The sequence below is a fragment of the Eulemur rufifrons genome, chromosome 7 (assembly GCF_041146395.1).
Source record: "Eulemur rufifrons isolate Redbay chromosome 7, OSU_ERuf_1, whole genome shotgun sequence".
NCBI lineage: Eukaryota > Metazoa > Chordata > Mammalia > Primates > Lemuridae > Eulemur > Eulemur rufifrons.
This window is the reverse complement of record NC_090989.1, coordinates 236,975,008-236,998,326: the sequence shown is the minus strand read 5'-3', so window position 1 is coordinate 236,998,326 and position 23,319 is coordinate 236,975,008. Positions and strand designations below refer to the sequence as shown.

At 37.6% G+C, this 23,319-nt stretch overlaps 1 protein-coding gene across 2 annotated transcripts in view; it reads right to left on the bottom strand.

The window, feature by feature from the left end:
- The window catches only part of CCDC171 (coiled-coil domain containing 171), a 303,473-nt gene extending 282,323 nt beyond the window's left edge, over window positions 1-21,150 (bottom strand). Inside the window, exons 1-5 of one of the 2 annotated variants that reach the window (XM_069474218.1) lie at window positions 20,891-21,150; window positions 14,774-14,931; window positions 12,582-12,717; window positions 6,949-7,123; window positions 1,563-1,753 (exon numbers count right to left, since the gene is read on the bottom strand). In XM_069474218.1, coding sequence (XP_069330319.1) covers window positions 1,563-1,753; window positions 6,949-7,123; window positions 12,582-12,717; window positions 14,774-14,817 — 546 coding nt within the window. In that variant the 5' untranslated portion in view covers window positions 14,818-14,931; window positions 20,891-21,150. Of the gene's footprint in view, window positions 1-1,562; window positions 1,754-6,948; window positions 7,124-12,581; window positions 12,718-14,773; window positions 14,932-20,890 lie in introns of those variants that run through there. The other variant, XM_069474217.1, reaches the window with a different exon arrangement.
- Window positions 21,151-23,319: the final 2,169 nt, after the last annotated feature.

Here is a 23,319-nt window from a genome sequence, read left to right as displayed (position 1 = left end):
TATTTACAAGATCTAATTTGGTTCAAAATCTTAAAAATACAAAATGTGAGTTTCATGAGAAGCCCAATTTTGTAACCTGTAGGATATAAAATAAGTCCCCATTAACACCAGGAGAAAAATTCTATAGTTTGTTTATATGAGAAAGCAAGCCTCCCATATCCATATATGGTAGCATGGATCTGTATAATAAATATTGCCCTTATAACTTTTACTAATAGAAAGCCATCATGAAGAGCCCTGAGGCATTTTTTCCCCTAAGGGGTCCTAGTGACTCCTAATTAACCCCAAAGTCTCTGTGCAGATCAATTGAAAGCCAGTAGCCTAAAATCAAAGCAGTGTTCTCCTAAGTAGCTAACTGATCTGCATATAAAGATTTTAAATCTGATTGGTTAAAAGAATGCTTCCACACTTCTTTCCCCATAACTCCAGGATATTTTATATGGGGAAGCTTATACAAGCCCATCCAAGGACTTATAGTACCAGCCACCACCTAAACCTCTCCCATCCAAATACTAATGGAGCCCTTGTGTATGCCAAGGACTGTTCCAGGGTCTAGGAATACAGTAGTAAACAAAAGAGACAAACTATGACAATCAATGTGGAGGAAATCAAAAGTAGATCTGCTGAAAATGTCCTGGAACCATTGTGCCAAAACTTTTACATTTAGCAAATGCTTCTATAAAATTACTTTTTAGTAAAAATACATTTCCAGATTTCAGAAAAGCCATTTACACCAGTGGTAAATGTATTTTTATCATGTTTTTATTTATTTTTTATAGAGATAAGTGTCTCATTATGTTGCCCAGGCTGGAGTGCAGTAGCTACTCACAGGTGAAATCATAGTGCACTGCAGCCTAGAACTCCTGGGCTCAAGCAATCTTCCCACCTCAGCCTCCTGAGTAGCTGGGACTACAGGTGCAAGCCATCATGCCCAGCTTTATCACATATTTTTTAACTGTTACTTTAAAAACTAGAAAATATAGACAATTCAAAAATCTACCTTCTAAGTCTCTGGTAACTTCAACCTTCAACTACACTTTTACTTTAGGGAGTAAAAAAGGAACAAAAAAATGGGGGAATAGATAGCTCACAATAATTTTCGTAAAACTTAATTTATACATCATATGTCTATGTAGAACATGCTCTACATAGATATTGAAGCTTATATAAAACATACAAATATTTTTCTATCTTTATTGTATATTCAGACCAAAATCTAGGGCCCATATTTCTAAAATTCCAAATTTTCATGCTGCTATACCAAAAGAGTTATAGGTTCTTACCTTCTCACAATATACTCATATAAGTGTTTTCTGTTTTCTTAAAATTTTTTTATCAGAGATCTCAAACTGTTTTTCACACAAAAAAGCAATATACATATTAATATATTCCTAAAGCATACTGTAAAAGACACTAGCAAAAATGCTCCTAAAAAAGAAAGAAAGGAGGGAGGGAATAGGAAGAAAGGAAGGAAATTCAAGGATAACTTCAAATACTGTACAACACATCTCAATGAATATTACATTATATATGGAAAACGTCCCTTGTAAACAATATTTTACCTGTAGAGTTTTCTCTAGCCTGCTTTTTTCTTTCATAAGTAAATCATATTCTCGATTGCAATTTTGAATGATATTGTCCCTTTCCTCCAAATCATGTTCAAATCTTCTGCATTCTTCTTTCCATTTCTGCTGGGAAGTCTGAAATGCTTTCTCAGTCTCATTTGCCTTTCCTTGAAGTTCTGAATTCTGAGCTATTAAAAATATAAGTATATTTACAACCATGAGTTAAATGACCAGGAACCCAAAAACGTAGGCATTGCAGTTGGTATCACTTACAGCATGATCTTAGGACAAAACATTTAAACTTTTTACTCCAGGAAATGCTTGAAAATCTCACAGTCCCTGAACAAATCTATTCTGTAATTTCTCAATCTCATCTTCCCCTTCAGACAGAGGTGATTTTGCTCTGAAATAGTGTACATATTTATGAAGGCATGCCCCAGTTTAGGTACACCTCTAAGATCAGCTGTTAACTCTACTGGTTTTCCTTATTCAAGAAAACAAATCAAAAAAAAATTTTTAAAGACTGCGATACATAGGGCAACTTTTTTAAAAGACTCAGTAGATTACAAATTTTGATATTTGACTATTGGTAACAAACAAGATTGTCACAAAGTTGAGGCTGGGAACTATTGCTCCAAAACTTAGAATTGGATGTATTTACTCCCCCAATTTAGGCACAACTCACCGTATTACCAGCACCTTGCAACACACTACCACTACTGCTTTGTTCTGGCGTCTAGAAGAGAAATAAGGAAAGGCTTCCAGGTCTGGCTCCAGCACCTGCCACCTGATTAAACCTCTCTTACTCTCTGACCCTCAGCGGGAATAAAAATGCATCCTAGTTAAGTTGTGAAGATAAAATGAGGAAATATGTACAAACACACTTGTTAAACAAAAAATATCACAGCTATATTAGCAGTATTATTTCTAAATTATATTGTGTTTTGAATGGATCATACACTCAAAAAGTTCAAAGATACAAAAAGATACACATGAAAAGTCTCCCTCCCATTCAGCTGCCATCTCCAGAAGACATTGTTCCATTATCTAGCATCCAGTATGGGTAAGAAGTTTGAGGCCATTTTGATTCCTGATCCTTTTTTACATTGGGCTTCTTTTTCTTTTTTTTCTTTTCTCTTTGAAAGCTTTGTCTTTATTTTTTGGAAATTGCATAATGCTATGACTTCAGATGGGTCTGTTTTATTACATAGTGGTGAATATTCAATGGACTCTTTCAATTGGGTAATTCATATACTTTATTAATAGTTCTGAGATATTATCTGGAATAATTTTGTTGATGGTTTGTTTATCCCTCTCTGTTTTCTCTCTTACCTCTTTCTTTCACTATTCCCTATTATTCATATTGGTCCTCAAATTTTCTTGTCTCTTCTCTCCTATTTTCCCACCTCTGCCTTTTTTATGCTCATGCCTGGGAAATTTGTTCCAGCTTCATCTTCCAAGGCTTCAATTGGTATTTTTCATTTCTGCTTCCATATTTTTAATTTCTAAGAGCTTTCTTCTTTTACGTCTGGTTCTTGCCTCATGGATGAAATATATTCTCTGTAAGCTATAAGGAAATTAATGCTACTTGTTTGTTAAATTTTCTTCTTCCTGCAGAGTTTCTGTTTCTTCAAAGATGATCTTTTTCCTCTCCATTTTAGAGGCTTTCCTCAAATATCTAGTAATTCTTGGTTGTCTACTCTCACTCAAAAGTGAGGAATTATAAGTGTAACGTAGTTTACACAGCAATATACCCAACACTTGGATTCTGAGCTTGAGCCTAGAGGTTGACAACTATGGTCTTTACTGAAGGAGGATCTAGCTGGGTCATTTATTGGGAAACCTCAAACATCAGTATCATCAGGTTTGTCCTCTCTGTTGGTCAGGTGACCTGCAGAAGAGTCCTCCAAGTTTCCACATGGAGTGTAGAAATCTGGATATTAGGTTTTTGGGGAAGCCAGTTAAAAAAAAACTGGAAGAAATGGCTTCTCAATATTCAGCACTGAGTATGCTATCCTCCTATTTTTGACACTCGAAAGACTCTCTATTTCATCATCTCCAGAGATTAAATATCTTGACTTCCACTATGAAGTGTGAGCAACCCCAGAGTAGCATGCCCTTAGGAAGAAGATCTAAGAACACATTTGCCTCTGAAACAGTTTTCATCTAAACTCGTCATTTTACCCCTTACTGCTGCTACCCCCATTCCTAATTCCAAAGGTATCTGCTGTTTCTACTTCATGACCCTTTTGACTATCTAAGAATTTGTCTGACAGCTTTCTCTAGTCCTAGCTTAGGATTCTGATGTCTCAAGTCTGCTAAATCAGTTATTCTTCATTCATTTGCTTTCCAGCTTCCAAAATGTTCTCTCTTGTCACATCTCCTATTCTCTCAATTGCTATGAGATTTTCTTTTTAAAGATAGCATTACCCTACTAGGGTTTTTATGCTAGCCTCAACATTTTGTTACAAAAATTTTTAAAAATACAGAAAGGTGAAAGTATTGTACAGTGAACACCCCTATATCTACAACCTAAACTCTACAATTGTTAACATTTTGCTATATTTGCTTTATCAGACATCCATCCATCTATTTATACATCCATTCATTTATCCATCTATCACTCCATCATACTTGTTTATGTATTTCAAAGCAAGATGCAAACATCATTACATTTCACTCCTAAATAACTCACCATGTATATCATTAACTGGAATTCAATATGGTTTTTTATATTTACACATAGTGAAATGCACAAATCTTCAGTGGACTATTCAGACATTTTACAAATGCATGCACCCCTGTAACCCAAATGTCTATCAAAATACAGAACATTTCCTTCAACCCACAAAGTTCTCCCATATCCTTTATCAGTCACAACCCCACTGCAAACCCACCCCAGAGACAACCACAGTTCAGAATTTTCGCCAACGATTAAGTTTTCCTATCCTAGAACTTTATATAAATGGAACCATACAGGATGTCTTCATGTGTAAAGCTTCACTCAGCATAATGTTTTTGAGATTCATTTATATTATTGCATGTATTAGTAGTTGGTTCCTTTTTATTGCTGAGTAGTAATTCATTGTATGACTGTAACACAAATTTGTAACACAAATTCTTCATTTCTCTTGTCAATGAACATTGTTTTGTGGGTTTTTTTCCCAATCTAGGACTACCATGAATGGAGCTGCTATAAAATTCTTATACAAGTCTTTTGTAGACAAATGGTTTTCTTTCTTATGGGGAAGCACTAAAGATAAAACTGCTGGGTCGTAGGATAAATGCATATTTATTTTAAAAGAAATTGCCTGGCTTTTTTCCAAGTGATTATACCATTTTACACTTCCACTAACAAAGTATAGATTTCCAGTTGCTCTATATCATTAACAACATTTGGTGTTGACAGTCTTTTCAACATGTGATAGGTGCGTAGTGATAGCCCTGTGGTTTTAATTTGCATTTCCCTGATGATAAGTGAAGTTAAGCATTTTTCATGTAATTAATGGCCATTCCTCTATCTTACTTTGTAAAGTGTGTGTTGAAATTGTTTGACTTTGGGCAAGTAACTTCCCATTTTCCCTGGACTTAATATCTCCTCATAGTTAAATGAAACTTACTAACTTTTATATTTAGTGCCTTCTAATTCTTATATTCCTAAATTCCAGTTAGTAATGTAGTTATTATATATCAGAGGTAATTTTGGGGGCTCAGAACATGATACCCCAAAGTACAGTGCCTTGGTATGCTGAGTATTTTTGAGGTGAAGGAGACAGGAGGACCTCAGAAGCAAGTTCTTTCTGACATCACCCCTCTATCTTCCCCAAAGCAAGACGTAAAACCTAGAAAGGGCACTCTGACCTATCTCTCCTGAAAGTAGGTGTTAAGACCCTCATGTGACAGGTATCCAGCCCTATATCTGGATAAAAGGAATGCTACTGAACAAACAGGACTTGTTGGGCTCCCCCTTCAGTTTTATTACCATTAGATCATACCTTTTTCCCAGCCATGTTTCTCCACAACTATCTACTTCTGTCATCAAACTTAGCATAAAAATAGAGTTTTCCCTGAGTCTTTGCATCTTCATTTCTAAATGCTCCCATGTAGCATAAAACTTTGTTAAATAAACTTGTTATGCTTTTCTCTTGTTAATCTGCCTTTCATTATAGGGATATCAGCTGTAAACCTTGCAATGGGTAAGGAAGAGATATTACTTTTTACTTTTTCTCCCCTACAAAATCAAAAATACTTCTGACCAATATCAATAATGTAAGACAGCAGGCCAAAACTAGGGATCTTAACCGTTATAATAATTATAACATTTGTTTAGCCCCAAGCAATTAACAAAGCATTTTCATTTTCTCATTTCATCCTCAAAACAACCTAAGTTCAAATATCACTTAGTAAGTAGCAGAACCAGTAACTAAGTCTAAATCTGAATTCATGTTCAGTGTTCTGTTAATTGAAAACTGCTTTGTACAAGAATGTTCACAGCAACATTATTCTCAATAACCAAAAACTGAATACTACTCAAATGCTCAGCATTAGTAAATGGATAAATATAAGTGTGGTATATTTACACAATATAATACTAAACATCAATACAAAGTTCATACAACAATATGGATGAATCTGACAAACACAATGTTGAAGGAAAGAAGCCCGATACAAAAGAATACATACTATATGATTCCATTCATATAAAGTACAAAAGAGAGGCAAAATTAATACATGCTATTAAAAACCAGGATAGCAGTTACCCATGTGGAAGAGCTTTTGGTAATTTTCTATTCCATGATCTGGGTGCTTGTTATGAGTTATACAGTTATGTAGGCACATTTATTTATATACTTTAAATAAAAAAGTTTTAGTTAAGTCCAAGGACTGTATAACAGATAGTTTTTGAGGATTAAATCCAGTTCCTTTTTCTTTTCCAGACACTACACTCTAAACTGGTCATTTCTAAAGCTAGCAAAATCAACAAAAGCAGCACTGCTTCTTGAACATACAGAGTCTCAAGCTAGAGATTCTGATTCAGATTACAGGTGACAGTGAGCCTAGAAGATACGTTTAAAACAAACAAAAAAATCCTTTGCGATTCCATGGATTATTCATGGAAAAAGTGCTCTAAAAAAGTGACTAACAGAATTTTGACCCCCTTTTTCCATATACGCACTACATAAGAAAATTAATCTGAAGTAGATAAATGTTTACGTAAGTGCCAGAAGACTTTACATACACCCAGCAAAGTCTGTCCATCAAAGGCCAGTCAATGAAGCAAAACGCTACCTCTGACCCCATATGGAATGCATACATAACAGTGAGCAATGATATACAATGAGGTCACAACCCTAAACGTGGGAAGAAACAGAAATAGTCTTACCACAGAGTTTTTCTTGGATCCTGTGTGCCTCAGCTAATCTTTCTTCAGCAGCCCTTCTTCCAAGACCAGCTTCCTTTCTAGCAACAGCCAAGTCATACTCCAGACTCTGTCGTAATGCTTCTCCTTTTTCAACCTCGGACCGTAGCTTGGCAATCTGGCTTTCATAGCTTGCCAGCTAAAAACAGATTTCTGATATCAACATGTCTCCAGGATTATGATATCATGCACTCAAAAATTTAAATTTCTTAGAGAAACTTGTTTCCATAATATTTATAAGGCAAGAATTTATAAATTTGTATTTTCTGAAATACTGGAAAAGCACTACCTTACTCACCAAATGATACTCATTAAGTTTCTTATTTTAGAGAATCCACTAGAGAAAAAAGTAAAAACAATTCTTATAAGAACTTTTTATAAAAAATAAAGAGAAATGACATTTTAGTAGAAAGAGTCATACCTAAAAAACAGAAAAGAAAGTATGACACATAGTAAGCACTTAAAAATTCATTCTTTCCTCTCTTCCTTCTATTTCCTAAATGAAATCAAGAAGCAAACTACATCAAAGTATAGTTTGATAAATATTGTCTATATTATTTCTCTTGATTGTGACATCACTGATAGAGCATAAAGTAATAAAAGTGCCAATTTTACAGGGATTTAAATGAACTAATATCTAATTTATGACTCTCCATGAAGTACCATGACAGAAGATAGGTCAGAGAGTTAGAACTAGATGATTTATAAGGTCCTTTCCCACTCTAAAATTATATGATCTAATCAATGATTCATTAAATAATATTAAACACTTGCTACATGTTAAGTACAATGAAAAATACAAAAAAATTTATAGTCTCTTATCTCAAGGGAATTAAATATTATAGAAAGGCACATGCGCTAAATTTTATAAAAGAGGTGAAAATAAAATGCCATGATAGTTTGAAGGAAAGCAAAATTATTTAGTGTTGGTAGGAGAGAGATAGATGGTAGAAAAGAGAGAATTCTAGAAAGGTATCACATAAGAAAGGATTGCGCTACTACACCAGGCTAGAAATAAATGACCTAATCAAGCAGAGAAAAGACAGAAGGATTTCCGAAGGACAACAGCAGAAATTACCGTAAGTAGCTGTTAATATGCACAGTGTGGAAGGAGCTACACTCTCATACACATAAAAATAACAAAATAAGAATTTCTGATTAAAAAAATTTAGAAAAGTGAGTATCTTCGATACACTTATGAAATAAGAATTTACAAATAATTGCTAATAGTTAAAGAAAAAAATCATAGAACCACCTTAATTACAAGTAACGGCAATGTTGGTTTCAGCATCATCCTCCCTCCCTGCCCATGCTCTCTCCCCTCATAAGAATAAATCTGTTAACATTTGGGCATTCTCAGTTGTGCCATTTACCTATTTGCTCTCAGAACCCCTCCCTTCCCTTCTCCAGCTTTGCTCTGAATTGTAGGAACTCCATTTCCCAACTGGCTTTTCAACAGGTTTGTATGGTCAACGAGAGGCACTTGTGGAGTACTTGAAGGCAGGGGAAGTAAAGAAGCCAAGTTATTTCTCCCTCTAGATCTACCCCCAGCGGTTATCTCTGTCTTCTCTGTGGCTGCAAATCCTTCTGGATAGTCTCTCCCTCCATGGACTGCTCTCTGCAAATAGTTTTAACTTCTATCGACCTTAGGAGTGGAAGCTGCTTCCTAATGTTGCTACTATCTGGGCTGCTTTAACATCCCCTATTTGTCTTTTCAGCTCTTCTAGTACCTGTGTAACCAATATCCCCTACTAATGTCCCTTGTTGAAAGGCCTAAAGTGCTTTCCATTTTCCTGACTGGACATCCAGTAATATTGTTCTTGGTATCAGAAATGGTCTCAAGATGGTTTTCTGATATTGGGTGACTAAACTATTTGAGCCTGAACACAGCAAAGACCTCCTTGCAGGTAGAAATGGGATACTAGTGATCTACAGCATACAGTGGGATCACAATTATTTAAATTATAATGTGTAGTTATTTAGGATGAAGTGCCAGCTGAGGACAATCCTTTAGAAAATGAAGTAGGTAATGCACTTGACCACTATGGCAGTATTATTTACTATAAGGCCTGAGGGGTGGGAAGACTAAATCTCTGCATACTAGAGAATTTACAAAAACAAAATGATACTCTCAGGGCTTTAGAATCTCAGCTCAAGATAGTCAGAAAAACAGAGTTTTATGGTGACTTTAAGAGAATTGCTTATTTCTTACAGACCCAGGGCAAATAAGGGGAAGGACCAGACTAAAAATCTAATTATGGGGAATGCAGAATTAAAAGTTCCATGGAAAGTCTCACCAAGTTTCTACTGTTAAGATGGTATCATTTAGGCATTAAGTAGGAAGTAAGGACAGGGGATGAGGGCTTTTGGAATTAGACAAACCTAAAAACTGTGAACTCCCAAATCCCCCTGAAGATCACTTACCAACAAAAGCAGCCTCTCCTCCCCAATTGAGGTAAATTGTCTTCTCATGCTTAAAGATTTAGTAATGACCTCACCTGAAGCAGCTGCCTTGCAAGAGAATTTACAAGACCCACCTCCACCACTCTTTGTTTCCATAGATTAACTCAGATCTCAGTATGCTACAAGAGGAGAAATGCAGAGTCTGCTACAGAAGAAAATAGCTCATAAAGCAAAAGAATTGAAAGATCTGGCTAATCTTGTATTTACAGGAACCTGGAGAACATGTGTAGGATTAATGTGGATTTAATAAGCTAACTCTAACAGTTTGTTTCAATGGGTGATTACAAAACTGAATTCAACATTGGCCTACCATCATTTAATAAGGTCAAAATGCCAATACTTTCCTGACATGATATAGAGACTTCAGGACATGGGAGTGGCTCTATTCTGAGCAAAACAAAACCTCTCTTTTCCCTGAGTACATCCTCTTTAAGAGCACAAAGGACACCAATTAAAATTATAACACTGTAAAATACATTAGAGTGGGACGCACAGTCATTCTTAGAAAGCTCTCCAGTGGCTTACCGCTATATATGCCAAAGATAATAGTGGATGGTGGAGATAACGGTGGGATATATCACCATCGAAACGGACTCCCCAGTTTCAATGGCAATAATGAAATTTCAGAGTGGTAAAGGCCAAATGATAGCAATTAACCATTAGAAACAAGGTGAACAAAGTTACTGAAATGGGCAGTAGAGGTACAGTAGTAATCATAGCATTTTGATCTCTAAGTATTTGTGTTAGTATCTAATTAATCATGGCGTACCTAGAAGGCCTTCTAAAGCAATGTTATCCAATAGAAATATAATGCAAGTCTTATGTGTAATTTTAAATTTTCTAGTAGCAACATTTTAAAAGTGTAAAATTAATTTTAATGTATTTTATTTAACCCAATATTTTCAAGGTTATCATCATTTTAACATGCAATCAACAAAAAATTATTAGTAAATATTTTACATTCTTTTTTGTGTACTAAGTCTTTGAAATCCAGTGTGTATTTTACATTTATACCCCTCTTAATACAGACTAGCCACATTTCAAGTACTCAAAAGACACAAGGCTAATGGGTACCATATTGGAGAAGCAGTTCTTAAGCATTATTTGATCTAGACCAAAAAACTCTACTGAGCAGAACCCCAACTTGAGCTACCCAAATATGAAGAAAATATAAACCATTCCATCAGTTCCCAGACCTCTTGAATGAAGCTCCTTGAGGTGGCACTGCCACAAGTATATACTCTAAATCTTTTCCCAAGCCTTTCCAAATGGGAAAGGTGGAAGCTTTGAACTGGAGATTACTATACTATTTCTCCCAAATGCATACCCAGGAAATAAAATATGGAAGTGGGCCTTTCTTTAATATACTAGACTCTGGTAATCTTATCATCACCTAACCCACTCACTGAGATTTCCCTCCCAAGCTTTACAACTTGGGCTCTGATTTTTTAAAAGAAATCTTAATTCCCAAGGGATAAATACTTCTATCAGGTGAAACAAAACGATCCATTTTAATACATGCTATATCATGGATGAACCTTGAAAACACTATGCTAAGTGAAACAAGCCAGATCAAAAAAAGGCAAATATTGTGTGGTTCCACTTATACAAGGTATCTATCTAGAATGTACAAATTCATAAGACAAAAAGTAGAGGTTACTAGGGGCTGGGGAAGAAAAGCATATGGAGTTAATGGGTACACAGTTTCTGTTTGGGATGATAAAATATTTTGGAAATAGATATTGCTGATGGTTACACAACACTATGAATGTAACTAATGACACTGAATTGTACACTCAAAAACAGTTGCATGAAGTAAATGTTTTAGTTCTAAATATCTGTAAGAGCAACATGTTGTGGAAGAACAAAGAAAGGAATAATTGGTTTCACTTAGACTTTACGAGGTTTCTCAACAGGAGAACTTCAGAACTTAGCAAAAAAGGGACTCCAACAGTCAATAAATTACACCACAAGCACTTTACAAACTTTGTTTCACTTAATTATCGCAATAACCCTTTAGGACCAGCATGTCACAATGAAAAACAAATGATGTACATGATAAATATAATAACTAGCCCAAGAACATATATCTTGTAAATGGAAGGGCCAGGAATAAGTTGAGCTTTGTATACTTGATATTCTTCCCACTGTACCAGGCTGAGTAACCTGAGCTTTAAGAATGAATAAAATTTTTGGCCAGGCGCGGTGGCTCACGTCTGTAATCCTAGCACTCTGGGAGGCCGAGGTGGGTGGATCCCTCAAGATCAGGAGTTCGAGACCAGTCTGAGCAAGAGCGAGACCCCGTCTCTACTAAAAATAGAAAGAAATTATCTGGCCAACTAAAATATATATAGAAAAAATTAGCCGGGCATGGTGGCGCATGCCTGTAGTCCCAGCTACTCGGGAGGCTGAGGCGGTAGGATCGCTTAAGCCCAGGAGTTTGAGGTTGCTGTGAGCTAGAATGACGCCATGGCACTCACTCTAGCCTGGGCAACAAAGCGAGACTCTGTCTCAAAAAAACAAAAAAAAAAGAATGAATAAGATTTAAATAGAGAAAAAAAGAAAAAGGACACAATAGACAGAAGAGATATAAACACATAATTCATGAATTATCTTAGAAAGGAAAGAAAACTACTGTCCTTGGAATATATACATATACATATGAAATATATTTACATATACATATACTAATAAAAGATATAATGACATAATAAAAGAAAAAGAAACTAAGAAAATTTATGGTTTGCACTATGATTAAAAATTCTATATTCAAATCTATTTATTTAAGAGATTATTTCATGATTGAGACCATAAAGGAACCTACATTATGATTTCAAAAGTGTATAACTTACAAATCCTTTAGTCATTAAGTTAATCAATTAATATTTTGATCAAGTTGAACCTATTAATTAAAAAAATCTAACATACAAATAAATATAATTCATTAAAGTTCTACTTTACCACTCTTATACAATTACACTGCATAAAAATCATGTTTTATTTATTATAATTTCCTTTTTAAAAGTAAGAATGGTATAGTGATAAAGGTGAAACATGGAGTTTGTAATAGGAAATAAATCTAAAGAAAATCAAACTCAACTTTTAACATTATTTGAGAGGAAAATAAATTCTACCTCAGCATTGTGCTTAGTTGTTATTTCTAATTTTTCTTTCTTAGCCCGATGGAGTTTCTTTCTGAGATCAGAAGTAATATCCAAGTCTGTTTCATTTTTCAGCATTTGTTTTACATCCGATGAGGCATTCTTCAACCTATAAAATACGATCATAATAAAATATAGTTCTCATGAAGCATGGTTCACAGCATTTTTGATATTTCTGATAATATATTTTTAAAAAAACATAGAGAATACGATATGGTCCTTGACTTAAAGAAATTTACAATCTAGTAAAAGATATTCATTGTAAAAGTTAGGTAGAAATGCAAAGTGATATGTTACTAATAACAAACCAGTGTCCACTAAGAAACCACTACATTGTTCAGGATTGGTACTTAAACTGATCACATCACAAGGTGGGTAATTTAGGAAGAGACCTCATTCTTTTTTTCTTTTTAAATAATATATTTTACATACTGCAAATGTAATACATATCACAAAAAGCAAAAGCATAAATAAAAAATACAGATTCATGCTTTAAAATGGCAGACTACAGTTGGGTGTGGTGGTGTACACCTGTAGTCACAGCTACTTGGGAGGCTGAGGCAGGAGGATCATTTGAGCCCAGTAGTTCAAGGCTACAGAGTGCCATGATCACACCTGTGAATAACCATTGCACTCCAGCCTAATAACATAGCAAGACTTCATCCCTAAAGGAAAAAAAAAAAATTATCAGAGCAAGAAGGAAACTTGAAGATCCTCTATTCAGCAGTTTTTGAACCATAATCCTCAAGGTGATGGCAGAGAAAAACTGAAGTCTCACTCTTGCCCCTTGCAACATTTGAAAAAAGAGAAAGTCCTCTGCAAAATGAAATTTTAGCAAAGAATAAAGTTTATATTTTATCTATGCCCTATCTTGCTCTAGAAAAGATTTAAGGTAGTTTCTAAAGATAGGTGGAAAACATAATATAGCAAATTCTATTTATAGATAAAGTACATGTTAGTCATGGTACTGTCTCACCCACACATACTGAAAAGTCAGTCTAGATCAGACCTTCTCCAACTAAATATGAGGAAGGACTATTCCCACCCCAGCCCCATGATGATTTTATAAAATATATTTAATAGATTATTTTAAAAGAAATTTAAAATGCAGACAGAATACAACCCCAAATGTTTTATTTTTAGATTCAGAAGACAGAATATTACTCTGTTAAATTACTATAAAAGTTTCTAAACATCTACTTTCAATTTCTGTACTTATTTCTTTGTAAACCACACTTTGGAGAGTTGCATTCTCCTAAGTGATCCAGTTTTATATTATGGACTCTGCCCACCCACCAGAGGAGAGCAAACTAAAAGCAAGGACCCCACCCAAAAGCAGAAATCAATTATATAAAAAAGATGAACAATAGCAATTAGGTGCTCCTTGGAATGGAAGTGGAGCAATACCTAATAATAGAGCAAAGAGCAGTTAAAGCCCTGTAGCAGCACAGTGGCTCACATCTGTAATCCTAGCACTTTGGGAGGCCCAAGCCAGAGGATGGCTTGAAGCCAGGAGTTCAAGACCAGCCTGAGCAAGAGCAAGACCCTGTCTCTACAAAAAAATAGAAAAATTAGCTGGGCATGGTGGCCCACACCTGTGGTCCCAGCTACACGGGAGGCCAAGGCAGGAGGACCGATTGAGCCCAGAAGTTTGAAGTTGCAGGGAGCCATGATGATACCACTGCACTCTAGTCTAGCCTCACAGAGCAAGACCCTGTCTGAGAAGGGGGGGGGGCAGTTAGCAACAGGAGCTAAAACTAAAAGAATGCTTAAACAGAAGCCACAAATTAGAGGTGAGTAATGAAGAAAATAAAAGAGGAATTTAGAGCCATAGAGGTCATGGAAAACAAAACAGATATGAAAATAAGCAGAAATATAAGGAAAAGACTGAGGAGTGGGAAAAAACAAGCAGGTGTCTAGCAACAGAAGAAAGTTCAGATACATGGACTTTTGTGCTCCAAGTTAACAATGGAGCACAAAGATCCCCACAAAGTCTGTAGATCCAGTTCCAATTCTTATGAGGCTTCATTCCTGCTCCTTCCGTCCCATGAAATTTCTACTTCCTTTATCATCGCATGAGAATTCTTACAATTAGCTCCACCAATTCTCTCTGTTCCTTGCAACCAAAAGCATTCTTCAACTAAGAGAAGAGACTAGAGGCTTACCTTTGAGTATCACCATTGGCATTACTTGAAGTATTTAAACTCATGGTAAATCTTCCAACACTTTCAAAATACTCTACTGTTTCTTAATGATACACTTCCTTATTGATGATTAAAATTGTCCAAGATGTCTATGGCTTACAGGTGAGATGGACTTAAGTCTGTTAAAATAGTAAACAATACAACAGTGGTTATATATTTGAATCCTGAAAGTATGGGAGGTTTTTCTTCTGTTCTTTGGCCATTATTATTATCATTATTATTATTATTTTGAGACGAGATTTCACTTGGTTACCCAGGCTGGAGTGCAGTGACATAATCATAGCTCACTGCAGCCTCGAAGTCCTGTATTCAAGGGATCCTCCTGCCTCAGCCTCCCAAGTAGCTGGGATTATAGGCATGAGCTACCATGCCCAGCATGTATTTTTTAAATTATTGAATAATAAACATGGAATGCTGATACTCTAAAAAGCTATATTTTACTACATTTCTTTACAAAAGGATTGGAAGCTGAGCACAGTGGTGCACCTGTAGTCCCAACCTCTCAGGAGGCAGAGGTGGGTGGATCACTTGAGCCCAAGAGTTTGAGGCCACGCCGGGCAACATAGTGAGACCCCCCATCTCTAAAAAAAATTTTTTTAGTAATAATAAAAAAATTTAAAACAATTGGAAACAAAATTTTAAAAAGATGTTCCTTCTTAGAAGGACAAAGTAATGAACTATTAGATTATTTTAATTTCTCAAGTGAAAAGAAAAAGTATCATAATAAAGTAGTGACAAACTACTGTTGAACTTGGAAAAGAAATATTTAGTGGCTATCTCCAGTGTATAGAATTCAGTTTGAAAGAAAATGAAGTCCAGGGACACTTTTTGGTCCCCGAAGCCTTTTTCATAAATGAGACATTTTTAATGCAATGTTACATTCAAAGAGACCAAGATACTACCAAACAAAAGAACCCGTGATAATTTTCAAAGGCCTCCTCCCAAGGGATCAAAGAGGAAGAATGAAAGAGAAGGGTATTTGTCACTTACTCTGGCCTACTTTCTGGAACCCGCTTCTATGGGAGATATTCCAAATTATATAAAGTCAACAATTTAAAGTTACTTTACCACAGTGTTAAGGAATGTCTGGGTAAACATTTTAAATGGGGAAATAATAATTCATTAAATCCAAATAGACACAAATATAAATATCCCATAAATGCCTCTTGATATCCCCAGTAGAAGTCCAGTATCCTAAGACCATGAGCTTTGGACTCAGAAAGATCTGAATTAGGATTCTAGTAAGTATCTTACAAGTATGCGGCTTTGAGCAAGTCACTTAAACTCTTTGAGCCTATTTTCCTCAATAATAAAAAGGAGATAACTGTGTCAATCTCATATATTTAAGATTTAAGTAATATATATAGCACATATACAGTGCCCAGCCACCATGAGTTTATATTACTGAACACAGAACTCTCTGAAAAATATAATGATCCCTGATAGGGAAGGGAGTAAGTGGTACTTGGAGTGATTTGGTCTGGGGGAAAGACATACAAGAGAATTGTTTAATGAGGTTATAGCTGTACGGGGATAACCAGATCAAAAAAAAAAAAAAAGTGTCAAACTGTTCTGTCTCTGCTCTCAATGAATAAGCCACAGAGAGATCACTAAAAGAAAAAGGACTCAATTTCAGTGCTGAGAACTGACCCAAGGCTCCTACAAATAGACACCAGAGGATCTGTACAGCAGCAGTCAGTGATTCATGTGGCTGATTGAACAGTTTGACCTAAGGCAAAGAGGATGGAATTTTGGCCAAGTCAAAAGGGAGTGGGGGAGAATCCCATGTCTTCAGGAACCTAAAGGACTAAGCTTGGGAATAGTGGTAGACAAACAAATGGCACTGTCATTAATCTGTTGAGCACCTACTATAGGGCCAAGCACTGTACTTGGAATTTTATATTAATATATAGAATTCTGATGCTTACAACACTGCAATATAAGGATTACCCCATTTTTCAATGGAGAAAACTAAGACTCAGATATTAGAGCCAAAAGTCACATAGTTATAGGACCAAGAAAGCAATTCATAACTATCTGACATTAAAGCCCAGTTCTTTATACAAGACCACTGATGATATATAAAGCTGAACTGTAAGTTATCTTACCTGAGGTTTATTACCCTTATTTCCTAAGGAAACCCACCTGATTCAGAGAGGCTGAATGATCTGCCCAAGGCCAGTCAGCTATTAAATGGAGGGCACTAAAGACTCAATCAAGCTCTTCAGATACTGAGTCCCAAAACCTTGTCACCTTACCACCATGCTCCCAAAAATCAGACCCCAAAGAAACTGCCTTCAGAATGGAAGTAAGAGTTAGAACCTAGAAGGAATGGACTTTTCTGTACTTAAGAGTAATGTCCAAGGCTCAAAAGCATATACATAAAATGTTTCTATTTTGTGATAAAGTTTAAATACACACACGTATGCACACGTGCATATGTAGTACATCGGGCATAAACAGACCTCTATTTACCTCATAGGAAAAGAATCTCAGATAGTTAGGCCTTAATAATGTTTTTGTTTTTGTATATTGGGCAGAAAAGTACAAGAAGGGGGAGTTTATTAAATTTTAATAAAGTTGTTTTAATAAAGTTAATTTCAAGAGAATTGTCTTTTTTTTTTTTTTGGTGCATTATTTTGGCATCTAACATCTTCAAATCTGAATGGTCTTATAGAGAGCATCTTCTATAGCTCAGGAGGGAGTTTCATCCATTTCCAGCTCATTGATATATAATGAAAAGAATATGACAAAGATGATGGCATGCCACCCCCATGATTATATTATATAAGACTTTATCTTAGCAGACTGAATGACAATCTCCTGCTGGCCTTGAAGAAGCTAACTATCTGTAAATTGCCTATAAAAAGGGCCACATGGCAGGGAATTACAGGCATCATGCTGGACCAGAGGGTGGCCTCTACCCAACAGCCATTAAGAAGCTGATCCCTCAGTCACACAGCTGCAATGAAATAAATTCTGCCAACAACCTGAATGCACTGGAAAGCAGATGCTACACAAACCCCTATGAGAACACAGCCCAGCCCGCACCTTGACTGCAACCTTGTGAGACCCTGAGCAGAGGACCCTAGCTAAGCTTTGCCCCGACTCCTGACCCACAGAAACTATGAGACAATAACTGTGTGCTGTTTTAGACACTAAGTTTGTAGTAACTTGTTATACATCAATACAAAACTAATATAGATAAGAAACTTGAAAATGCTCATACAGGATTTAAAAAAAAAAAGAAGTTGAGTAAAAGACAGGTAAAATAAGAAAATAGGTTCTCACACCAACTCTGCCTATGTGTGTCAAGTCTCTTTTTTTTTTTTTTTTTAATTTTCTTCCTCTCCCTTGCTGATATCAGCTCCTGATGACACTAACAAACAAGGACCTACCCCTGTGTGTTTTAGGACTAAATCAACAAAAGACCAAAGTTGTTTTGGTCAGTGGCTGAATTTAATCTATGATGGGATTTCCATGCTACCGAACATGGCAGAAAAAGGTGTAGTAAAATCTCCTCCCTCTTCTCCCACTAGAGTGAAAAGGCACTCCACTAGAGTGATGAGGACAGTTAAGTAGGGAGTTACAGTACAGTAATAAAAATGTCAATGGAATAGGAAACTAAGTTAAAGAATTACAGTGCCCCTGAATGTTTGCTCCTAGCTTTACTTGAAACTTCCCTGTGAAACTCCACAAAGTTAAAATAAACAACAATTTGGCCAAACCATGAGTAATTGAAAATTCCTTATGACATGCAACCAACATCAGCCTTCTTCTCTTCTTCAGTAACTGTGTAAATCTTTAAATATTATTTTCTATTTGAAAATATTCAATTAATCATTACTTATGAACAAATTGATACACTGAAGTCACTCACTGCAGTCGTCATTCCAACTGTGATAGAAATCTCCCCTCCACACATTGTGCTAAAAACTTTCTATAGATTATCTCATTTCACTCGATACCAACCCTGAGGGGAAGATACTGTTAATGTATCTTCTTTATACCTGAGGAAACTGGGGCTTAAAGATATTCAGTCACCTGCCCAAAGTCACATCTCTAGAAAGTGGCAATCAGGGTTCACTCCCAAGTTAGCTGACTCCAGAGATTTGCTGTGTGCCTGGCTACTGGCCTTCAAGACATGGCTCATCACAGGCAGGGAGCATGTGAGAACTCATCAGTCAGGGAAGCACTTCTGCTCCCTGCTGCAGATTTCTCAAACATCGATCATTCTTCTCCAAATCCAAACTAACAAGTCGGGGGCTTCTTGACAAAAGATGGCTCGGACCTGCAGTGGATTCTCAATCCAGATGGTACTTTCTCAGGCTTGGGCCAAAACCAGGCCATCCTGTAGCAGTGATGGATAAAGGTAAGGTCTAAATTAGCTTTTTATGTTAATGTATTAATAGATTAATCTTCTCTTGGTAGTGGAGTTGGACTATTCTCACCATTCCTACTAAAATAGATGATGGGATGTTACATATATCATTCTTCAATAAGAATTTTTTAAGAAAATAGATAAAAGGGTAATTGAGGCCAAGGGAGCAATGATCTGCACATCCTGAGAGGGAGCATCAGCCACAAAGGCGATTCTACTTTAGATTTTAGAGCCACTGCTGATGCAAAGTTTTCCTACCTCACATGTGAATCCTTCAGTTGGTCATGCAGAACGTACTCATCTCTCAATGAGTCGGCACAGATCAGAGGAAAAGGGAGGGGCAGGGGGATGAAAAGACAGAAACTACTATTACTGAGCACTTACTTTGTGCCAGATATAGAGCTAAGCATACCCGATCTCATTTAATCCTCCCAATAATTCTATGAGATTATTGTGCATGTTACGCAGATGAGAAAACTGAGGCTTGCAGGGGTTGAGTAACTAGTGTAATGATATTCAATTAGAGAGTTAGAATTCAAACCCACATCTGGCTGACTCCTAGATCTATCCTCTTTCACGATGTAGTGCTCTCTTCATCAGTGACCACACCTGGGTTGAGAGTATGTATCAGCAGAGATATATATTTGACCTTTAAAGGAGATATTTGGTTCTTTCATCAAAGCAAGACCAAGGCAAAGGGGCTGAAACGATTAAAAAATTTTAGAACTAAATAGGACTTTAGAGACTTTTCTGATATATAAGGAACCCTATGCTTGAGGCAAAGGATCCCTTGAGCCAAGGAACCGAATGGTTTGCTTGAGATCACACAGTTAATAAATGGCTGAGCCCGGACTAATGCAGAAAGTTCCAGACTAAGACTACTGCCTTCGTTTTTCATCTTAGCAGGTTGCAGTACCGTTGTTTCCTCCGCATTTTATGAAAAACCATGTTTATTTCCGCTGTACCATTGTTTTGTTGCTACTAGGCACTAGCCATTAAATAACAAACAAGTGACAAAATGGTATGTTCTTTTCTCCAAAATTATGAGAGCTATAAAACATCGATTTGTAATGTACTCAAAAGTGTTGGACATAAAACGAATAAATATGTATTTGCCTAGGATAAATATAATAATAGAATAAAAAACATTCAAAAGTCGACTCCACTTCTGCAGAAAATTTACAGCTTCGAGGTGACTCACAGCTGCCTTTTCTAAGTCTTTCGGAGTCCTAGAGGGTAAGCAGTAGAAGCTGCAGATAACAGTCAAGCACAACTCACTCATTCGTTTATCAAACATTTGTATAAGGTCTAGTGTGCGGCTGACATTTTTAAAAGGAAGGCGGGGACCAGAAAGACGTCGTCCCTGTCTTAGTCCTAGAGAGGCTGACTGATTCTCGGAGGTAAAGAGCCCCGCAGTCCGTAGCGGTAAACCTAAGCTCCAAGTCCAGATCCTCTGGGTCCTGCCCTCTGATCCCTACCCAGTACTCCGGCACTGCGGCAGCGATCTCTGGCCAGGATGCTCCACGGAGATCTTCCTCCAGGTGGGTGGAGAGACCCAGCCCAGGGACCTGGAGGCGTGCCTCACAGGCGACACGGACAGCCCCAGAACAGCCCCAAACTAACTCAGGGCCCCCCAGGGCCCTCTCAACACCTCCCCCCAAGCCGTTCGCCTCGAAGCCCCCACACCCTGCGGTTACCTCAGGGGTCTCGCGTGGTCCAGACCGCACACCCAAGACCCCAGAGGCAGCTTCTACTCTCACGGGTAGGATGAGGCCCAGACAGCCCGCGGGGGTAAGAGCAAAAACTGTGGGAACACGACGGACTCTAGGACCTGGAGGGAGAGGAGGACAAATAGCAAAGGGGGACTGGAGGGGACCAGCCCCTGGGAGGTGAAGTTTACAACTGCCACTTCCGGAGGAGAAAAGACCGCTTTCCCCTCAGACCTGCCCAGACTTTCGCTGGCCTCCCCGACCCCGCCCCGGCCCTAGCCTGGCCCGCCCCTTTCCTCCTGACTCCGGCAGCCCTCAGCCCGCTGCTCCAGGATACGTACTCGGAGAACGCCGGCTCGGATTGGAAGAGCTCGCGCGCCACGCTGCGCGCTTTTCGCCGGGTGGCGAGCAGGCGCATGCGCTGTTGCTGGGGAGCGGCGCGCTCGCACCCGCGCGCGTTCCCGCGACAGGCGCTCCCCATCCCCGCGCTAGAGTGCGCCTTGCCCACGCTTCAGTGGGGTGTTCTCGGCGTGGGGTCAACAGGTCGCTGTCTCAGAATTGCCAGAGCCGACTGGAAATGCAGATTTCCAGCTTGTTTCTAGCCCCTTTTCCCTGCCTACTGAATAAAGATCTGAGAGATCGGATCCCAGGTCCTGCATTTTTAAACTAGCTCCCTTGCTGATACTTAGGGCCAGACCAGCCCCTCGGAGAGCGTGGGCTGGCGCCAGGCCTTGGAAAGAAATTCCCTGGGCTCGGGTTCTGGTTTCCCTCCGTCTGGCACAGGGCTTCTTACCCCTCCTCCCATCCCCATTGTATCTCAGCCTGGGGCGGTAAACAGGGTCAGAAGAATGCGGGTCAGTGCACTGATGCTGCTGCAGCGCCTTTCATTATAATTATTACATAACGAGGTACATCTCTAAAAAGGCCTTGGAGCCTTAGCGCGTGTGTGTTCCTTCTCTCCGTCCTCGCTTCTCTCTCTCTCTCTCTCTCACACACACACACACACACACACACGCCTTCTTCTTGTTGATAATTTATACTTTGGTTTCTCACGGTAGCTGCTTCGTAATCTGCTGCGGCTTCAGGGAGATAGGAAAACCAAATCCTCTTTTGTTTCTTGGCTTTTGAAAGCCTATTCCCCAAAGAACAATGCAGATTGGCGGGATTTTGATTAAGGATTTTATCTTCACCACCACCACCTCCTCTCTGAAAAAAGGTGTTTAATACAAAATAAGCCTTTTATACTAAACTCGTCCCGATTGTAATGAACCTGAAACCAGGTGTAGGGGCCGTCTTTCCCCGTCTTTCTCCCTCGAGAGAGCCAACGGTCATAAATGCAAATGTAAATTGAGATTAAAACCTCCTTGGTTCTTGTAGCACTGAAACCTTAATTGGTTTGAGTTTAGTCATTTAGATTAAAAAAGGAGGCCCGCCCCTGCTTCTTTATACTATAGCCAGCAAGGATAATTGCTCCAAAAGAAGAACTTAAGGAAAGAAAAAAATAGCCCACTCTAACATTTAGAAACGAAATGGAAAATTACAACAGACTATGAAATTGGAGCTTTTTATTTTAAAAACTTTAAATAATATTTTTAAATTTTCTTATTTGTATTTTAACAAAATCACAAAAGTGAAAATTGTATGGCAAGAATGAAGGCCAAGTGTATGATATTGTACATTTATTTAAATGAAAAATGGGTGCAATGTGAAGACTTGCCATCTTCATTTATTTGTTCATTCAGCATTTATAGAGTACAGTCTATGTACCCAACATGGAGCTAGGCAATAGAAATACAAAGAATATAATACAAGCCCAGTGGGGATCAAAGAAAGGAAATGTTAATATCAACCCTGCGCACCCAAAAAGGATTCATAGAGAAGAATTTTGAGTTTACCCTGAGAAAATAGTTAGATTTACCAAGCTAACAAGGAATTGGAAAGAAGACATGAAAGCTGCAAACCACCAGCACAAGAAACACCAAGAGGCATTAAAAAACAAGAGTGAAGAAGCTGTGTGTGGAGGAAAGAATGTGAGAGGTGAGGCTGGAGAAATATGGAGAAAGCAGGTCACCGAGGAGCTAGGTCATGTTTAGGAGTTTATCAAGTACCAAAGCTAATGAAGGGGTTTAAGCAGAAAAATTATAATAATTGCACAATAAATCAGACCATTCCAAAATACTTGGAGATTTTCCATGTTTCTCTGGTAGTTACAAAGTCAATTCTCTATTGTCTTTTGTTAGCCTAACAAGCTATACTACTACTTAAGAAAAGCTATACATAGAGATGCTCTCCAACCCACCTCCCTTTTGGCCTCAACATCATTTCATTCCTCTCTCTTCTTTGTACCAATTCTTTTGAGATATAATTAGATCCATCCCCCCTGCTCTACCAAAACAGCTTTCAAAGTCAATAGTGAC